Below are 19,048 nucleotides of genomic sequence, written 5' to 3' on the forward strand. Positions count from 1 at the left end.
AAGAGAGTATTTGCTAATGAGGTCAGAAATGTATGGAGGAACCGTATAATGGATGGCCTTATATGTCAGTACCAGGATTTTAAATGTAATTCTAAAGGCAATTGGGAGCCAGTGGAGGGTTTCACAGAGTGGGGAAGCAGAAGAGGAGCGACGTGCAAGGAAGATAAGGAAGTCCCTCAGACCAGAGGAGGATGTCTGGAGAAAACCAGATCAAGTGAGTGTCCTCAGACCAGAGGAGGATGTCGGGGAGAGGAGTTTAGAGCTAGCAGAGTTGTTAGATATATCTAAAGGAATGTTAAAGTCACCCAGAATAAGGCAGGGGATATTAGGAGAGAGGAAGAAAGGGAGCCAGGCAGTCAAAGAACTGTGAGGTAGGGCCTGGAGGGCGATATATGACAGCAATTTGAAGAGAGAGTGGAGAGAAAAGATGGATTGTGTGAACTTCAAAGCAACAGAATGAGAGGGAGGGAGGGCTTGGTATATGCTGGAAGGTGCAGTCAGGTGAGAGAAGGATGCCTACACCACCACCCTTTCTGCCATCAGGCCTAGGAGTGTGGCATCCTGTTATCTATGAAATCAAAGAGTATTTTGTGTGGGGGGGGGGGAATCAGAGCTTTTGGCATACAAAGAAGAATGGATCCAGCCCCAAAATACCTTACCAACGATTAATGCATATTAAAGTACATAGGACCTACTTGAATATTTTGGGGTTTTGTTTACGTGAAAGAAAAGGAATAAACACCTGCTGGAGACACTGCGGCTCCAGAGCTGTTCAATGGAACGCATCTCCAGCAAAAAGCTGAGGGCAGGGAAACAGCGCAAACGAGTTCTGATTAATCGCTCTATGCTTTTGCATAAAAAACAGGAAAATAATAGGTGACCCTCGGCTATCACAAACATCAAAAGACATATCGTGGCTAGAGTTTAACTTTAACCAATCTAGACCTTAGTTGGGTTTTCTCCACACTGTCCATCTCTCATTGTAATGTAGTGTAAAATAATTTAACCAACAAACTTTAAACAGAGTTTAAACACAGGTTTACTTTGAATCTACTTAAAATACATTTTGTACCTTTCACTTTCCTAGATTTCCTTTCAAGTCCTAGATTTTGCAGTTCCATACACTAAAACATATGCCACGATGTTTAAAGATTACAGATTTAAGACATTAATATATGCTTCAAAAAACTTCAAGGGGCAGGGAAATGACTAGATAATGCTGCCTGTTCCACAGTGAGACATAGATCTCAGCTTCCCTGAAGTAAACTAAATCACTACAAAATGACACTAATAAAACAATGTATCTCATTAGTTTATGAAACTGTTAGTATATGGCCAACTGAGGAGAGTTCAAAGATTCCAATATACTGATATGAATTTTGAAACAGCTGCCTCAGCGAAAAAGCTGCAAGGGTAAATCAATGTCAGGTTTGAACAGTATCAATGTATCTATTACTTATACAGCTAAGCCATTCTCCTAGCCAGTTTTAGTGGCTTCCACCCTGCATACACACATAAGCCGCTGAAATGAATCTTTCTGCGTGACACATTTTTTCTACTCTGCAATCTTGTGGTGTGGTGAAAATGTCATTAGGATGTAAGCCCCAAAAGGTAGACCGGCATTAACATACAGGCAACCCTGGGCAGGGCACCTAGATGGTAGGGGCACCTCTGCCAGGATGTCTGTTGGATTAGTAAGGCGGTATACACGAGGAGGCTCCAAAACCAGAGTTAGCCACAATTGACTCAATGACCTGACTAAACTTTAATTGATCTTAATGGTGTAAAACCAAATAAACACACTGGACAAGTAAAGCAAAAACAAAACCTTATAGCAAGGGTGTTTAACCCTCTCAATGCTGACCCAGTGACTTTGTCAAGTTCTGTGAATAATAGACTTAGAATTATAAGAGGCAAATGAGCCCAATTTCCGAGTTGCTGAGATCCTTGCATACTGTTAAGGGATTTCTGCCAAAGCAATAATTGGGCATTCAGTACTGTTCTGGGATCTCCACCAACTTAAATTAGAAACATGTGTCTGTCATTTTACACTTTAGATACCTCAGGTCTCTTTCTACAGTCCCTTTGGTCTAACTGCTGGTAAAGAGGTTTGGCTGCTCTCAAAGCAAACCCTTGTGGTTTCATTACGTGATATGGTCCTTACATGCATTTTGGCTCATACCCTTTATTATCTTTTAGTCAAGGACTGAATTGTGCCGCACAGATTTTTCTGACTACAACCAGATTTTATGGCTTAAAGGATATGTAATTTAATGTATATATATATATAGAGAGAGAGAGAGAAAGAGAGAGATAAATATATATATATATATATATATATATATATAGTTTAATAAGCTTCTCATAACCGTTATGTCAGTTCATCTTTATAAAAAGCAAGGTGCCCCTCCCCCGTAGGTGCTGGCATGTGCCCTGCTCTCCCTGTCATGACAGCAGTGCTATTGTGACATCATCAGAGCATAATAACCTCACACTGGGCGTGGAGCTTCAGTACTAGAGGAGACAGCAAGCTACTTGTAGTGACTGAACCTCCAGTAGTGCAAAAGATTAGTAAAGAGACTGACTTTTATTTCTTCATTTTGACCCATTTCTCCTCCTGCTTTTGTGATCGCTGAGTGAGGCAAGTCAGGGCAGATATTGTCGCAAAAACAACTGACGAGATGGGGACAACACTAGGCCCCTGGGAATGGATGTGTACCTGCTGCAAAACCACATGTGGCCTATGCCGGCGTGCCTGCCCCTGCGCCTGTTCCTGCAACTGTCCTTGCTCCTGCAAGTGCCCCTGCAAGCGCAAGTGCCCCTGCGACTGCCCCTGCGACTGCCCGCGGGACTGCGACTGCCCTCGCGACTGCCCCTGTGACTGCTCCCGCGATTGCTTGTCAAACCTGTGCCCTGAAGAAGTGAAGGTCGAGGAAGTGAGCGCCGAGGATTACATTGACGAGGACAAAAAGGAGGTGAGAGCCCAACTCCGAGAGGACAACGCGGTGAAATCTTCTCTGAGGAGCTGTGGCGCCTTCACCTTTGGGTTGATTCTCACCGCCATGTATGCGGCCATCGTCCTCTTTGTGAAGAACTATAGCCTGAAGTACTGCATCGTGTCCTCAGTGGTCATCTGCATCCTCCTCACCCTCGGCATGGCCTTCTTCATGAAGATGCGGGTCACAGTGTTCCTTATGCTGCCCCAGCTCTTCTCAATTGAGGGCAAGACCATCGTGCTCCTGGTCGCCTTCTCGCTGGCCTTACAGGGACCTGCAGCCAACACCTTGGAGAATTTCCGGCGCTCATCTGAGTCCGTGTCCTGCGGCGTGGAACTGGCCATGAACCAGACCAAGGAGCTCCTGGAAAAAGTTAAAAGGCCGTTAGTGAGTGCGCTGGATATTCTGAGGAACATCGGCCAGAGGCTGAAAGGAGTGGCCGATCGGGCCAGAAAGTTCTTCAAGACGGTGACAGACGGAGTGAAGCACATCGGACGCGTCCTGCGGAATGTGTGGCGTTTTATCGCCAATATCGGGGAGGTCTGTAACGAGGAACTGGAAGTTCCCTATCTAAAGTGCAGGAAAATATTTGACACGGCACGGAATCAGTGCTTCCAGGTGATGCCATTCTTGTCATTCCTGTGCTACATTGTGGACGCCTTCAAACCGCTGTGTGGACTGGCTAAAACCGCTACAATCCTATGCCTCCTGCCAAAGTATCTCCAGAAATATGTCCGAAAGCATGTGAAAAACCCCATCATCAACATGCTCCGCAACATCAAGGACAAGTTTGAGTTTAACGTGACGGTTATTCACGACTTCGACATAAACCTGAACTCCAGCAAGAGCATCAAGCAGGTGGCAGTCGGCATCATGAGCGAAGTGCAGAGCACACTGAACCCCTATCTGGATGTGCTCAGCATGTTCAGCTATTCAATGACATTTGTTTGCCTCTTCATCTACATCATGGCCGCTCGGTACCAGCGCAAGTACCTCTATGAAGATAACCACGACAATATCTACATAACGCGGTCCTTCATAGAGCTGGACGTGATGAGAGCCAAGCAAGGGCGCAGAACCCTCCTGCCCCTTTCCGCCAGAGAGGCCTACAACTTCATCCTGCCAGGTTCGCTTTACCTGACCAAACGTGAGAGGAAGGGATATTCTTTTGACATCATCAACGTCTTCCGAAATGTTCTGGTGGTCGCATTTATGATGGTGATGGACTTCATCATCTACTGGGTGCTGGACATGGTGTATTACCTGCTGCAAGCGGACGTGGTTGCCAGAGCTCCGGTGACGTTCTCTGTGCTGATCAACGGCTCCGGTTATGCCAGCGAAATCTTCTCCAATGTGGTGTCTGCGTTTGACATCCTTCAGAGAGGGAACTTGACAGTTTTGTCAAAGAAATGCCTAGTCGCTCCGTCCGCCCCAGACTTTAAAGGATACATACTCATAGGTTCAATGTATGGCCTGTGCTTCCTCATTGCGATATTTGGCGTCTACATACGGAGGCTGCAGCGCGTAATCTGTGCCTATTATTACCCATCCCGTGAGCAGGAGCGCATCTGTTTTCTTTACAACAACTTGATAACCAAACGCACAAACATTGAGGACTCCTTGATCAGGAGCGTGAGGATGAATGCAGAGGACGGGGGGCACTCTAGCTTCCTGCAGGTCCTGGCGGCAAAACTCCCCGGGTGCCGCTGGTTTGCCCAGCTGTTGGGCACCAATGAGCAGTACTGCATGGCATGTGCCAAGACAATCACTGGCAGCGAGGGGCAGGACTGCGTGGCCTGCATCACCCCAGGCTGTAAAGGGATGTACTGCAGGGGCTGCTTTGAGATCCTTAATAACATCTGCACAATTTGTATGGCTCCACTGGCATACTCTGAGGCTATCGAAGAGGAGGTCGACTCCAGTGACGAAGAACAGGTCCACCTCTGGATCGATGCCATGAAAACCATTAAGGCTGAAGAGAAAGGAAAGAGGAAGAAGCTGAAAGAGGTTGTGAAGGATCGCCTCAAACAGGTTCTCCGTAGCCAGGGTAGCAGAGCAGCGTTAGGCGAGAAGCTCCTGGAGAAGTATAAGGAGGAGGTCCGTGGCAGGGAGGAAGATGAGAGCTCAGGAATCAGTGAGGTTGAATCCAGTGAGGACTCTGAAGATACAGATTTTGAATATCAGAACTCAACAGAGGACACTGACTCTTCAGATTCTGAGGACCACACGACCCCCCCATTCACAAAGTGGACAGAAGCACGAAGGAAGAGGGATCTGGTCACCCCCGCGCGGCAGAGGCCACCCAGGAGGAGAGGACGGCGGGCGGTGAAGAATGGAGGTGGAAACTAGAATGGAATTCAGAACTATACCCACCCCTTCTTCTACCTAAATTTCCTTTGTAATCCCTTCACCACCAAGTGAATCGGCTTGCATCCTGTTCCTGCTGGTTTAGACCACAGTTTTTTGCGCCTTTCACTCTTAAATAAATTTTGACTTTGGGTTTGGGAAAACAAATAGCAGGTTTCTTTTAAGACATTTTAAATGTTCTTTTTTTATTATTTTTTTAGAAAACGAACAAAAAAGGATTAATACTTCAGGTCTACTGTACGTATTCCTTTCAATATTTAATGTCCCCAGATGTGAGTCGTTACTGCCAACTGAATGCCCAATCCATTCTTATGACAAGCAGATCCAACAGAAGCTAGCACTTTAGGTCAGTATTGCTGACAGTAGATCGTCTATACCTGCTGAATACAGAACTAGACTGATGCATCATTTTCAAAGCCATTCGCATCTGGGAGGTATTTAGTTTTGCTGGCTTTAATCGCCAAATTCACAGGTTTCAGCATCTCTTTAAATGTAATACTTATATTTTAATGCTACCGAAAAATATATAATGGGAAAACTAAAAAGAAAGTTACCCGAATGGTCAATTCCCGCATTCAGATTCAATGGTCATGTTGTAGTATAAGCTGCATAGCATAGTCCCAGATGTTTATGAGTACTAATGTGTACTGCTTCTATTTAAATTGTAGTAGATATGAACATAGGGATAAAAAAAGAAGATGGGGTGCAAGTCACATTTTACCACTCAGTAAATTAAGCCAAACACGCGTATAGATCATTCCCCATTATTATTATTATTATTATCTTTTATTTATATAGCGCCAATAGTTTACGCAGGGCTTACTACAGTACATGAATTCAAGGGATATGACAAGACAAGAATTGACAGAGAGAGCCCTGCTCGCAAGCTTACAATCTTGAGGGAATGGGGTGACAAACATAAGGCACAGAGAAACTGTGAGAGGTAGTGTGATGGTTGTATCAATGACAAGGAAGTTCTAGCAGCTAAGATGGTATGCTTCTCTGAAGAAGTGGGTTTTGAGATGTTTCTTGAATGTCGGGAGGGAGGGAGGGTGAATGCTGAAGGTTCCTTGGGAGTAGATTCCAGAGATATATGGCAGCTCGAGTGAAATCTTGTAGACGGGAAAAGGAAGAGGTGGTAAGTGAGGAGGAGTGCCTTAGCCCATGGGAAGAACGTAGGGATCGAGTAAGAGAGTATTTGCTAATGAGGTCAGAAATGTATGGAGGAACCGTATTATGGATGGCCTTATATGTCAGTACCAGGATTTTAAATGTAATTCTAAAGGCAATTGGGAGCCAGTGGAGGGTTTCACAGAGTGGGGAAGCAGAAGAGGAGCGACGTGCAAGGAAGATAAGGAAGTCCCTCAGACCAGAGGAGGATGTCTGGAGAAAACCAGATCAAGTGAGTGTCCTCAGACCAGAGGAGGATGTCGGGGAGAGGAGTTTAGAGCTAGCAGAGTTGTTAGATATATCTAAAGGAATGTTAAAGTCACCCAGAATAAGGCAGGGGATATTAGGAGAGAGGAAGAAAGGGAGCCAGGCAGTCAAAGAACTGTGAGGTAGGGCCTGGAGGGCGATATATGACAGCAATTTGAAGAGAGAGTGGAGAGAAAAGATGGATTGTGTGAACTTCAAAGCAACAGAATGAGAGGGAGGGAGGGCTTGGTATATGCTGGAAGGTGCAGTCAGGTGAGAGAAGGATGCCTACACCACCACCCTTTCTGCCATCAGGCCTAGGAGTGTGGCATCCTGTTATCTATGAAATCAAAGAGTATTTTGTGTGGGGGGGGGAATCAGAGCTTTTGGCATACAAAGAAGAATGGATCCAGCCCCAAAATACCTTACCAACGATTAATGCATATTAAAGTACATAGGACCTACTTGAATATTTTGGGGTTTTGTTTACGTGAAAGAAAAGGAATAAACACCTGCTGGAGACACTGCGGCTCCAGAGCTGTTCAATGGAACGCATCTCCAGCAAGGCAAAAAGCTGAGGGCAGGGAAACAGCGCAAACGAGTTCTGATTAATCGCTCTATGCTTTTGCATAAAAAACAGGAAAATAATAGGTGACCCTCGGCTATCACAAACATCAAAAGACATATCGTGGCTAGAGTTTAACTTTAACCAATCTAGACCTTAGTTGGGTTTTCTCCACACTGTCCATCTCTCATTGTAATGTAGTGTAAAATAATTTAACCAACAAACTTTAAACAGAGTTTAAACACAGGTTTACTTTGAATCTACTTAAAATACATTTTGTACCTTTCACTTTCCTAGATTTCCTTTCAAGTCCTAGATTTTGCAGTTCCATACACTAAAACATATGCCACGATGTTTAAAGATTACAGATTTAAGACATTAATATATGCTTCAAAAAACTTCAAGGGGCAGGGAAATGACTAGATAATGCTGCCTGTTCCACAGTGAGACATAGATCTCAGCTTCCCTGAAGTAAACTAAATCACTACAAAATGACACTAATAAAACAATGTATCTCATTAGTTTATGAAACTGTTAGTATATGGCCAACTGAGGAGAGTTCAAAGATTCCAATATACTGATATGAATTTTGAAACAGCTGCCTCAGCGAAAAAGCTGCAAGGGTAAATCAATGTCAGGTTTGAACAGTATCAATGTATCTATTACTTATACAGCTAAGCCATTCTCCTAGCCAGTTTTAGTGGCTTCCACCCTGCATACACACATAAGCCGCTGAAATGAATCTTTCTGCGTGACACATTTTTTCTACTCTGCAATCTTGTGGTGTGGTGAAAATGTCATTAGGATGTAAGCCCCAAAAGGTAGACCGGCATTAACATACAGGCAACCCTGGGCAGGGCACCTAGATGGTAGGGGCACCTCTGCCAAGATGTCTGTTGGATTAGTAAGGCGGTATACACGAGGAGGCTCCAAAACCAGAGTTAGCCACAATTGACTCAATGACCTGACTAAACTTTAATTGATCTTAATGGTGTAAAACCAAATAAACACACTGGACAAGTAAAGCAAAAACAAAACCTTATAGCAAGGGTGTTTAACCCTCTCAATGCTGACCCAGTGACTTTGTCAAGTTCTGTGAATAATAGACTTAGAATTATAAGAGGCAAATGAGCCCAATTTCCGAGTTGCTGAGATCCTTGCATACTGTTAAGGGATTTCTGCCAAAGCAATAATTGGGCATTCAGTACTGTTCTGGGATCTCCACCAACTTAAATTAGAAACATGTGTCTGTCATTTTACACTTTAGATACCTCAGGTCTCTTTCTACAGTCCCTTTGGTCTAACTGCTGGTAAAGAGGTTTGGCTGCTCTCAAAGCAAACCCTTGTGGTTTCATTACGTGATATGGTCCTTACATGCATTTTGGCTCATACCCTTTATTATCTTTTAGTCAAGGACTGAATTGTGCCGCACAGATTTTTCTGACTACAACCAGATTTTATGGCTTAAAGGATATGTAATTTAATGTATATATATATAGAGAGAGAGAGAGAGAAAGAGAGAGATAAATATATATATATATATATATATATATATATATAGTTTAATAAGCTTCTCATAACCGTTATGTCAGTTCATCTTTATAAAAAGCAAGGTGCCCCTCCCCCGTAGGTGCTGGCATGTGCCCTGCTCTCCCTGTCATGACAGCAGTGCTATTGTGACATCATCAGAGCATAATAACCTCACACTGGGCGTGGAGCTTCAGTACTAGAGGAGACAGCAAGCTACTTGTAGTGACTGAACCTCCAGTAGTGCAAAAGATTAGTAAAGAGACTGACTTTTATTTCTTCATTTTGACCCATTTCTCCTCCTGCTTTTGTGATCGCTGAGTGAGGCAAGTCAGGGCAGATATTGTCGCAAAAACAACTGACGAGATGGGGACAACACTAGGCCCCTGGGAATGGATGTGTACCTGCTGCAAAACCACATGTGGCCTATGCCGGCGTGCCTGCCCCTGCGCCTGTTCCTGCAACTGTCCTTGCTCCTGCAAGTGCCCCTGCAAGCGCAAGTGCCCCTGCGACTGCCCCTGCGACTGCCCGCGGGACTGCGACTGCCCTCGCGACTGCCCCTGTGACTGCTCCCGCGATTGCTTGTCAAACCTGTGCCCTGAAGAAGTGAAGGTCGAGGAAGTGAGCGCCGAGGATTACATTGACGAGGACAAAAAGGAGGTGAGAGCCCAACTCCGAGAGGACAACGCGGTGAAATCTTCTCTGAGGAGCTGTGGCGCCTTCACCTTTGGGTTGATTCTCACCGCCATGTATGCGGCCATCGTCCTCTTTGTGAAGAACTATAGCCTGAAGTACTGCATCGTGTCCTCAGTGGTCATCTGCATCCTCCTCACCCTCGGCATGGCCTTCTTCATGAAGATGCGGGTCACAGTGTTCCTTATGCTGCCCCAGCTCTTCTCAATTGAGGGCAAGACCATCGTGCTCCTGGTCGCCTTCTCACTGGCCTTACAGGGACCTGCAGCCAACACCTTGGAGAATTTCCGGCGCTCATCTGAGTCCGTGTCCTGCGGCGTGGAACTGGCCATGAACCAGACCAAGGAGCTCCTGGAAAAAGTTAAAAGGCCGTTAGTGAGTGCGCTGGATATTCTGAGGAACATCGGCCAGAGGCTGAAAGGAGTGGCCGATCGGGCCAGAAAGTTCTTCAAGACGGTGACAGACGGAGTGAAGCACATCGGACGCGTCCTGCGGAATGTGTGGCGTTTTATCGCCAATATCGGGGAGGTCTGTAACGAGGAACTGGAAGTTCCCTATCTAAAGTGCAGGAAAATATTTGACACGGCACGGAATCAGTGCTTCCAGGTGATGCCATTCTTGTCATTCCTGTGCTACATTGTGGACGCCTTCAAACCGCTGTGTGGACTGGCTAAAACCGCTACAATCCTATGCCTCCTGCCAAAGTATCTCCAGAAATATGTCCGAAAGCATGTGAAAAACCCCATCATCAACATGCTCCGCAACATCAAGGACAAGTTTGAGTTTAACGTGACGGTTATTCACGACTTCGACATAAACCTGAACTCCAGCAAGAGCATCAAGCAGGTGGCAGTCGGCATCATGAGCGAAGTGCAGAGCACACTGAACCCCTATCTGGATGTGCTCAGCATGTTCAGCTATTCAATGACATTTGTTTGCCTCTTCATCTACATCATGGCCGCTCGGTACCAGCGCAAGTACCTCTATGAAGATAACCACGACAATATCTACATAACGCGGTCCTTCATAGAGCTGGACGTGATGAGAGCCAAGCAAGGGCGCAGAACCCTCCTGCCCCTTTCCGCCAGAGAGGCCTACAACTTCATCCTGCCAGGTTCGCTTTACCTGACCAAACGTGAGAGGAAGGGATATTCTTTTGACATCATCAACGTCTTCCGAAATGTTCTGGTGGTCGCATTTATGATGGTGATGGACTTCATCATCTACTGGGTGCTGGACATGGTGTATTACCTGCTGCAAGCGGACGTGGTTGCCAGAGCTCCGGTGACGTTCTCTGTGCTGATCAACGGCTCCGGTTATGCCAGCGAAATCTTCTCCAATGTGGTGTCTGCGTTTGACATCCTTCAGAGAGGGAACTTGACAGTTTTGTCAAAGAAATGCCTAGTCGCTCCGTCCGCCCCAGACTTTAAAGGGTACATACTCATAGGTTCAATGTATGGCCTGTGCTTCCTCATTGCGATATTTGGCGTCTACATACGGAGGCTGCAGCGCGTAATCTGTGCCTATTATTACCCATCCCGTGAGCAGGAGCGCATCTGTTTTCTTTACAACAACTTGATAACCAAACGCACAAACATTGAGGACTCCTTGATCAGGAGCGTGAGGATGAATGCAGAGGACGGGGGGCACTCTAGCTTCCTGCAGGTCCTGGCGGCAAAACTCCCCGGGTGCCGCTGGTTTGCCCAGCTGTTGGGCACCAATGAGCAGTACTGCATGGCATGTGCCAAGACAATCACTGGCAGCGAGGGGCAGGACTGCGTGGCCTGCATCACCCCAGGCTGTAAAGGGATGTACTGCAGGGGCTGCTTTGAGATCCTTAATAACATCTGCACAATTTGTATGGCTCCACTGGCATACTCTGAGGCTATCGAAGAGGAGGTCGACTCCAGTGACGAAGAACAGGTCCACCTCTGGATCGATGCCATGAAAACCATTAAGGCTGAAGAGAAAGGAAAGAGGAAGAAGCTGAAAGAGGTTGTGAAGGATCGCCTCAAACAGGTTCTCCGTAGCCAGGGTAGCAGAGCAGCGTTAGGCGAGAAGCTCCTGGAGAAGTATAAGGAGGAGGTCCGTGGCAGGGAGGAAGATGAGAGCTCAGGAATCAGTGAGGTTGAATCCAGTGAGGACTCTGAAGATACAGATTTTGAATATCAGAACTCAACAGAGGACACTGACTCTTCAGATTCTGAGGACCACACGACCCCCCCATTCACAAAGTGGACAGAAGCACGAAGGAAGAGGGATCTGGTCACCCCCGCGCGGCAGAGGCCACCCAGGAGGAGAGGACGGCGGGCGGTGAAGAATGGAGGTGGAAACTAGAATGGAATTCAGAACTATACCCACCCCTTCTTCTACCTAAATTTCCTTTGTAATCCCTTCACCACCAAGTGAATCGGCTTGCATCCTGTTCCTGCTGGTTTAGACCACAGTTTTTTGCGCCTTTCACTCTTAAATAAATTTTGACTTTGGGTTTGGGAAAACAAATAGCAGGTTTCTTTTAAGACATTTTAAATGTTCTTTTTTTATTATTTTTTTAGAAAACGAACAAAAAAGGATTAATACTTCAGGTCTACTGTACGTATTCCTTTCAATATTTAATGTCCCCAGATGTGAGTCGTTACTGCCAACTGAATGCCCAATCCATTCTTATGACAAGCAGATCCAACAGAAGCTAGCACTTTAGGTCAGTATTGCTGACAGTAGATCGTCTATACCTGCTGAATACAGAACTAGACTGATGCATCATTTTCAAAGCCATTCGCATCTGGGAGGTATTTAGTTTTGCTGGCTTTAATCGCCAAATTCACAGGTTTCAGCATCTCTTTAAATGTAATACTTATATTTTAATGCTACCGAAAAATATATAATGGGAAAACTAAAAAGAAAGTTACCCGAATGGTCAATTCCCGCATTCAGATTCAATGGTCATGTTGTAGTATAAGCTGCATAGCATAGTCCCAGATGTTTATGAGTACTAATGTGTACTGCTTCTATTTAAATTGTAGTAGATATGAACATAGGGATAAAAAAAGAAGATGGGGTGCAAGTCACATTTTACCACTCAGTAAATTAAGCCAAACACGCGTATAGATCATTCCCCATTATTATTATTATTATTATTATTATCTTTTATTTATATAGCGCCAATAGTTTACGCAGGGCTTACTACAGTACATGAATTCAAGGGATATGACAAGACAAGAATTGACAGAGAGAGCCCTGCTCGCAAGCTTACAATCTTGAGGGAATGGGGTGACAAACATAAGGCACAGAGAAACTGTGAGAGGTAGTGTGATGGTTGTATCAATGACAAGGAAGTTCTAGCAGCTAAGATGGTATGCTTCTCTGAAGAAGTGGGTTTTGAGATGTTTCTTGAATGTCGGGAGGGAGGGAGGGTGAATGCTGAAGGTTCCTTGGGAGTAGATTCCAGAGATATATGGCAGCTCGAGTGAAATCTTGTAGACGGGAAAAGGAAGAGGTGATAAGTGAGGAGGAGTGCCTTAGCCCATGGGAAGAACGTAGGGATCGAGTAAGAGAGTATTTGCTAATGAGGTCAGAAATGTATGGAGGAACCGTATAATGGATGGCCTTATATGTCAGTACCAGGATTTTAAATGTAATTCTAAAGGCAATTGGGAGCCAGTGGAGGGTTTCACAGAGTGGGGAAGCAGAAGAGGAGCGACGTGCAAGGAAGATAAGGAAGTCCCTCAGACCAGAGGAGGATGTCTGGAGAAAACCAGATCAAGTGAGTGTCCTCAGACCAGAGGAGGATGTCGGGGAGAGGAGTTTAGAGCTAGCAGAGTTGTTAGATATATCTAAAGGAATGTTAAAGTCACCCAGAATAAGGCAGGGGATATTAGGAGAGAGGAAGAAAGGGAGCCAGGCAGTCAAAGAACTGTGAGGTAGGGCCTGGAGGGCGATATATGACAGCAATTTGAAGAGAGAGTGGAGAGAAAAGATGGATTGTGTGAACTTCAAAGCAACAGAATGAGAGGGAGGGAGGGCTTGGTATATGCTGGAAGGTGCAGTCAGGTGAGAGAAGGATGCCTACACCACCACCCTTTCTGCCATCAGGCCTAGGAGTGTGGCATCCTGTTATCTATGAAATCAAAGAGTATTTTGTGTGGGGGGGGGAATCAGAGCTTTTGGCATACAAAGAAGAATGGATCCAGCCCCAAAATACCTTACCAACGATTAATGCATATTAAAGTACATAGGACCTACTTGAATATTTTGGGGTTTTGTTTACGTGAAAGAAAAGGAATAAACACCTGCTGGAGACACTGCGGCTCCAGAGCTGTTCAATGGAACGCATCTCCAGCAAGGCAAAAAGCTGAGGGCAGGGAAACAGCGCAAACGAGTTCTGATTAATCGCTCTATGCTTTTGCATAAAAAACAGGAAAATAATAGGTGACCCTCGGCTATCACAAACATCAAAAGACATATCGTGGCTAGAGTTTAACTTTAACCAATCTAGACCTTAGTTGGGTTTTCTCCACACTGTCCATCTCTCATTGTAATGTAGTGTAAAATAATTTAACCAACAAACTTTAAACAGAGTTTAAACACAGGTTTACTTTGAATCTACTTAAAATACATTTTGTACCTTTCACTTTCCTAGATTTCCTTTCAAGTCCTAGATTTTGCAGTTCCATACACTAAAACATATGCCACGATGTTTAAAGATTACAGATTTAAGACATTAATATATGCTTCAAAAAACTTCAAGGGGCAGGGAAATGACTAGATAATGCTGCCTGTTCCACAGTGAGACATAGATCTCAGCTTCCCTGAAGTAAACTAAATCACTACAAAATGACACTAATAAAACAATGTATCTCATTAGTTTATGAAACTGTTAGTATATGGCCAACTGAGGAGAGTTCAAAGATTCCAATATACTGATATGAATTTTGAAACAGCTGCCTCAGCGAAAAAGCTGCAAGGGTAAATCAATGTCAGGTTTGAACAGTATCAATGTATCTATTACTTATACAGCTAAGCCATTCTCCTAGCCAGTTTTAGTGGCTTCCACCCTGCATACACACATAAGCCGCTGAAATGAATCTTTCTGCGTGACACATTTTTTCTACTCTGCAATCTTGTGGTGTGGTGAAAATGTCATTAGGATGTAAGCCCCAAAAGGTAGACCGGCATTAACATACAGGCAACCCTGGGCAGGGCACCTAGATGGTAGGGGCACCTCTGCCAAGATGTCTGTTGGATTAGTAAGGCGGTATACACGAGGAGGCTCCAAAACCAGAGTTAGCCACAATTGACTCAATGACCTGACTAAACTTTAATTGATCTTAATGGTGTAAAACCAAATAAACACACTGGACAAGTAAAGCAAAAACAAAACCTTATAGCAAGGGTGTTTAACCCTCTCAATGCTGACCCAGTGACTTTGTCAAGTTCTGTGAATAATAGACTTAGAATTATAAGAGGCAAATGAGCCCAATTTCCGAGTTGCTGAGATCCTTGCATACTGTTAAGGGATTTCTGCCAAAGCAATAATTGGGCATTCAGTACTGTTCTGGGATCTCCACCAACTTAAATTAGAAACATGTGTCTGTCATTTTACACTTTAGATACCTCAGGTCTCTTTCTACAGTCCCTTTGGTCTAACTGCTGGTAAAGAGGTTTGGCTGCTCTCAAAGCAAACCCTTGTGGTTTCATTACGTGATATGGTCCTTACATGCATTTTGGCTCATACCCTTTATTATCTTTTAGTCAAGGACTGAATTGTGCCGCACAGATTTTTCTGACTACAACCAGATTTTATGGCTTAAAGGATATGTAATTTAATGTATATATATATATATAGAGAGAGAGAGAAAGAGAGAGATAAATATATATATATATATATATATATATATATATATATAGTTTAATAAGCTTCTCATAACCGTTATGTCAGTTCATCTTTATAAAAAGCAAGGTGCCCCTCCCCCGTAGGTGCTGGCATGTGCCCTGCTCTCCCTGTCATGACAGCAGTGCTATTGTGACATCATCAGAGCATAATAACCTCACACTGGGCGTGGAGCTTCAGTACTAGAGGAGACAGCAAGCTACTTGTAGTGACTGAACCTCCAGTAGTGCAAAAGATTAGTAAAGAGACTGACTTTTATTTCTTCATTTTGACCCATTTCTCCTCCTGCTTTTGTGATCGCTGAGTGAGGCAAGTCAGGGCAGATATTGTCGCAAAAACAACTGACGAGATGGGGACAACACTAGGCCCCTGGGAATGGATGTGTACCTGCTGCAAAACCACATGTGGCCTATGCCGGCGTGCCTGCCCCTGCGCCTGTTCCTGCAACTGTCCTTGCTCCTGCAAGTGCCCCTGCAAGCGCAAGTGCCCCTGCGACTGCCCCTGCGACTGCCCGCGGGACTGCGACTGCCCTCGCGACTGCCCCTGTGACTGCTCCCGCGATTGCTTGTCAAACCTGTGCCCTGAAGAAGTGAAGGTCGAGGAAGTGAGCGCCGAGGATTACATTGACGAGGACAAAAAGGAGGTGAGAGCCCAACTCCGAGAGGACAACGCGGTGAAATCTTCTCTGAGGAGCTGTGGCGCCTTCACCTTTGGGTTGATTCTCACCGCCATGTATGCGGCCATCGTCCTCTTTGTGAAGAACTATAGCCTGAAGTACTGCATCGTGTCCTCAGTGGTCATCTGCATCCTCCTCACCCTCGGCATGGCCTTCTTCATGAAGATGCGGGTCACAGTGTTCCTTATGCTGCCCCAGCTCTTCTCAATTGAGGGCAAGACCATCGTGCTCCTGGTCGCCTTCTCGCTGGCCTTACAGGGACCTGCAGCCAACACCTTGGAGAATTTCCGGCGCTCATCTGAGTCCGTGTCCTGCGGCGTGGAACTGGCCATGAACCAGACCAAGGAGCTCCTGGAAAAAGTTAAAAGGCCGTTAGTGAGTGCGCTGGATATTCTGAGGAACATCGGCCAGAGGCTGAAAGGAGTGGCCGATCGGGCCAGAAAGTTCTTCAAGACGGTGACAGACGGAGTGAAGCACATCGGACGCGTCCTGCGGAATGTGTGGCGTTTTATCGCCAATATCGGGGAGGTCTGTAACGAGGAACTGGAAGTTCCCTATCTAAAGTGCAGGAAAATATTTGACACGGCACGGAATCAGTGCTTCCAGGTGATGCCATTCTTGTCATTCCTGTGCTACATTGTGGACGCCTTCAAACCGCTGTGTGGACTGGCTAAAACCGCTACAATCCTATGCCTCCTGCCAAAGTATCTCCAGAAATATGTCCGAAAGCATGTGAAAAACCCCATCATCAACATGCTCCGCAACATCAAGGACAAGTTTGAGTTTAACGTGACGGTTATTCACGACTTCGACATAAACCTGAACTCCAGCAAGAGCATCAAGCAGGTGGCAGTCGGCATCATGAGCGAAGTGCAGAGCACACTGAACCCCTATCTGGATGTGCTCAGCATGTTCAGCTATTCAATGACATTTGTTTGCCTCTTCATCTACATCATGGCCGCTCGGTACCAGCGCAAGTACCTCTATGAAGATAACCACGACAATATCTACATAACGCGGTCCTTCATAGAGCTGGACGTGATGAGAGCCAAGCAAGGGCGCAGAACCCTCCTGCCCCTTTCCGCCAGAGAGGCCTACAACTTCATCCTGCCAGGTTCGCTTTACCTGACCAAACGTGAGAGGAAGGGATATTCTTTTGACATCATCAACGTCTTCCGAAATGTTCTGGTGGTCGCATTTATGATGGTGATGGACTTCATCATCTACTGGGTGCTGGACATGGTGTATTACCTGCTGCAAGCGGACGTGGTTGCCAGAGCTCCGGTGACGTTCTCTGTGCTGATCAACGGCTCCGGTTATGCCAGCGAAATCTTCTCCAATGTGGTGTCTGCGTTTGACATCCTTCAGAGAGGGAACTTGACAGTTTTGTCAAAGAAATGCCTAGTCGCTCCGTCCGCCCCAGACTTTAAAGGATACATACTCATAGGTTCAATGTATGGCCTGTGCTTCCTCATTGCGATATTTGGCGTCTACATACGGAGGCTGCAGCGCGTAATCTGTGCCTATTATTACCCATCCCGTGAGCAGGAGCGCATCTGTTTTCTTTACAACAACTTGATAACCAAACGCACAAACATTGAGGACTCCTTGATCAGGAGCGTGAGGATGAATGCAGAGGACGGGGGGCACTCTAGCTTCCTGCAGGTCCTGGCGGCAAAACTCCCCGGGTGCCGCTGGTTTGCCCAGCTGTTGGGCACCAATGAGCAGTACTGCATGGCATGTGCCAAGACAATCACTGGCAGCGAGGGGCAGGACTGCGTGGCCTGCATCACCCCAGGCTGTAAAGGGATGTACTGCAGGGGCTGCTTTGAGATCCTTAATAACATCTGCACAATTTGTATGGCTCCACTGGCATACTCTGAGGCTATCGAAGAGGAGGTCGACTCCAGTGACGAAGAACAGGTCCACCTCTGGATCGATGCCATGAAAACCATTAAGGCTGAAGAGAAAGGAAAGAGGAAGAAGCTGAAAGAGGTTGTGAAGGATCGCCTCAAACAGGTTCTCCGTAGCCAGGGTAGCAGAGCAGCGTTAGGCGAGAAGCTCCTGGAGAAGTATAAGGAGGAGGTCCGCGGCAGGGAGGAAGATGAGAGCTCAGGAATCAGTGAGGTTGAATCCAGTGAGGACTCTGAAGATACAGATTTTGAATATCAGAACTCAACAGAGGACACTGACTCTTCAGATTCTGAGGACCACACGACCTCCCCATTCACAAAGTGGACAGAAGCACGAAGGAAGAGGGATCTGGTCACCCCCGCGCGGCAGAGGCCACCCAGGAGGAGAGGACGGCGGGCGGTGAAGAATGGAGGTGGAAACTAGAATGGAATTCAGAACTATACCCACCCCTTCTTCTACCTAAATTTCCTTTGTAATCCCTTCACCACCAAGTGAATCGGCTTGCATCCTGTTCCTGCTGGTTTAGACCACAGTTTTTTGCGCCTTTCACTCTTAAATAAATTTTGACTTTGGGTTTGGGAAAACAAATAGCAGGTTTCTTTTAAGACATTTTAAATGTTCTTTTTTTATTATTTTTTTAGAAAACGAACAAAAAAGGATTAATACTTCAGGTCTACTGTACGTATTCCTTTCAATATTTAATGTCCCCAGATGTGAGTCGTTACTGCCAACTGAATGCCCAATCCATTCTTATGACAAGCAGATCCAACAGAAGCTAGCACTTTAGGTCAGTATTGCTGACAGTAGATCGTCTATACCTGCTGAATACAGAACTAGACTGATGCATCATTTTCAAAGCCATTCGCATCTGGGAGGTATTTAGTTTTGCTGGCTTTAATCGCCAAATTCACAGGTTTCAGCATCTCTTTAAATGTAATACTTATATTTTAATGCTACCGAAAAATATATAATGGGAAAACTAAAAAGAAAGTTACCCGAATGGT

At 45.6% G+C, this 19,048-nt stretch overlaps 3 protein-coding genes across 3 annotated transcripts; all 3 read left to right on the forward strand.

Annotated features, from left to right (window-relative positions):
* Window positions 1-2,681: 2,681 nt before the first annotated feature.
* On the forward strand, window positions 2,682-5,345 carry LOC128484014 (DC-STAMP domain-containing protein 2-like). The gene has a single exon (XM_053460334.1). It carries the CDS (start codon window positions 2,682-2,684, stop codon window positions 5,343-5,345), a length of 2,664 nt encoding a protein of 887 aa, XP_053316309.1.
* A 3,892-nt stretch (window positions 5,346-9,237) lies between these two features.
* LOC128484015 (DC-STAMP domain-containing protein 2-like) lies at window positions 9,238-11,901 on the forward strand. The gene has a single exon (XM_053460335.1). The coding sequence runs from the start codon at window positions 9,238-9,240 to the stop codon at window positions 11,899-11,901; it is 2,664 nt and encodes an 887-aa protein (XP_053316310.1).
* Window positions 11,902-15,803: 3,902 nt separating this feature from the next.
* On the forward strand, window positions 15,804-18,467 carry LOC128484016 (DC-STAMP domain-containing protein 2-like). The gene has a single exon (XM_053460336.1). It carries the CDS (start codon window positions 15,804-15,806, stop codon window positions 18,465-18,467), a length of 2,664 nt encoding a protein of 887 aa, XP_053316311.1.
* Window positions 18,468-19,048: the final 581 nt, after the last annotated feature.

This window comes from Spea bombifrons, chromosome 3, assembly GCF_027358695.1.
Source record: "Spea bombifrons isolate aSpeBom1 chromosome 3, aSpeBom1.2.pri, whole genome shotgun sequence".
In the NCBI taxonomy this organism is placed as follows: Eukaryota; Metazoa; Chordata; class Amphibia; order Anura; family Pelobatidae; genus Spea; species Spea bombifrons.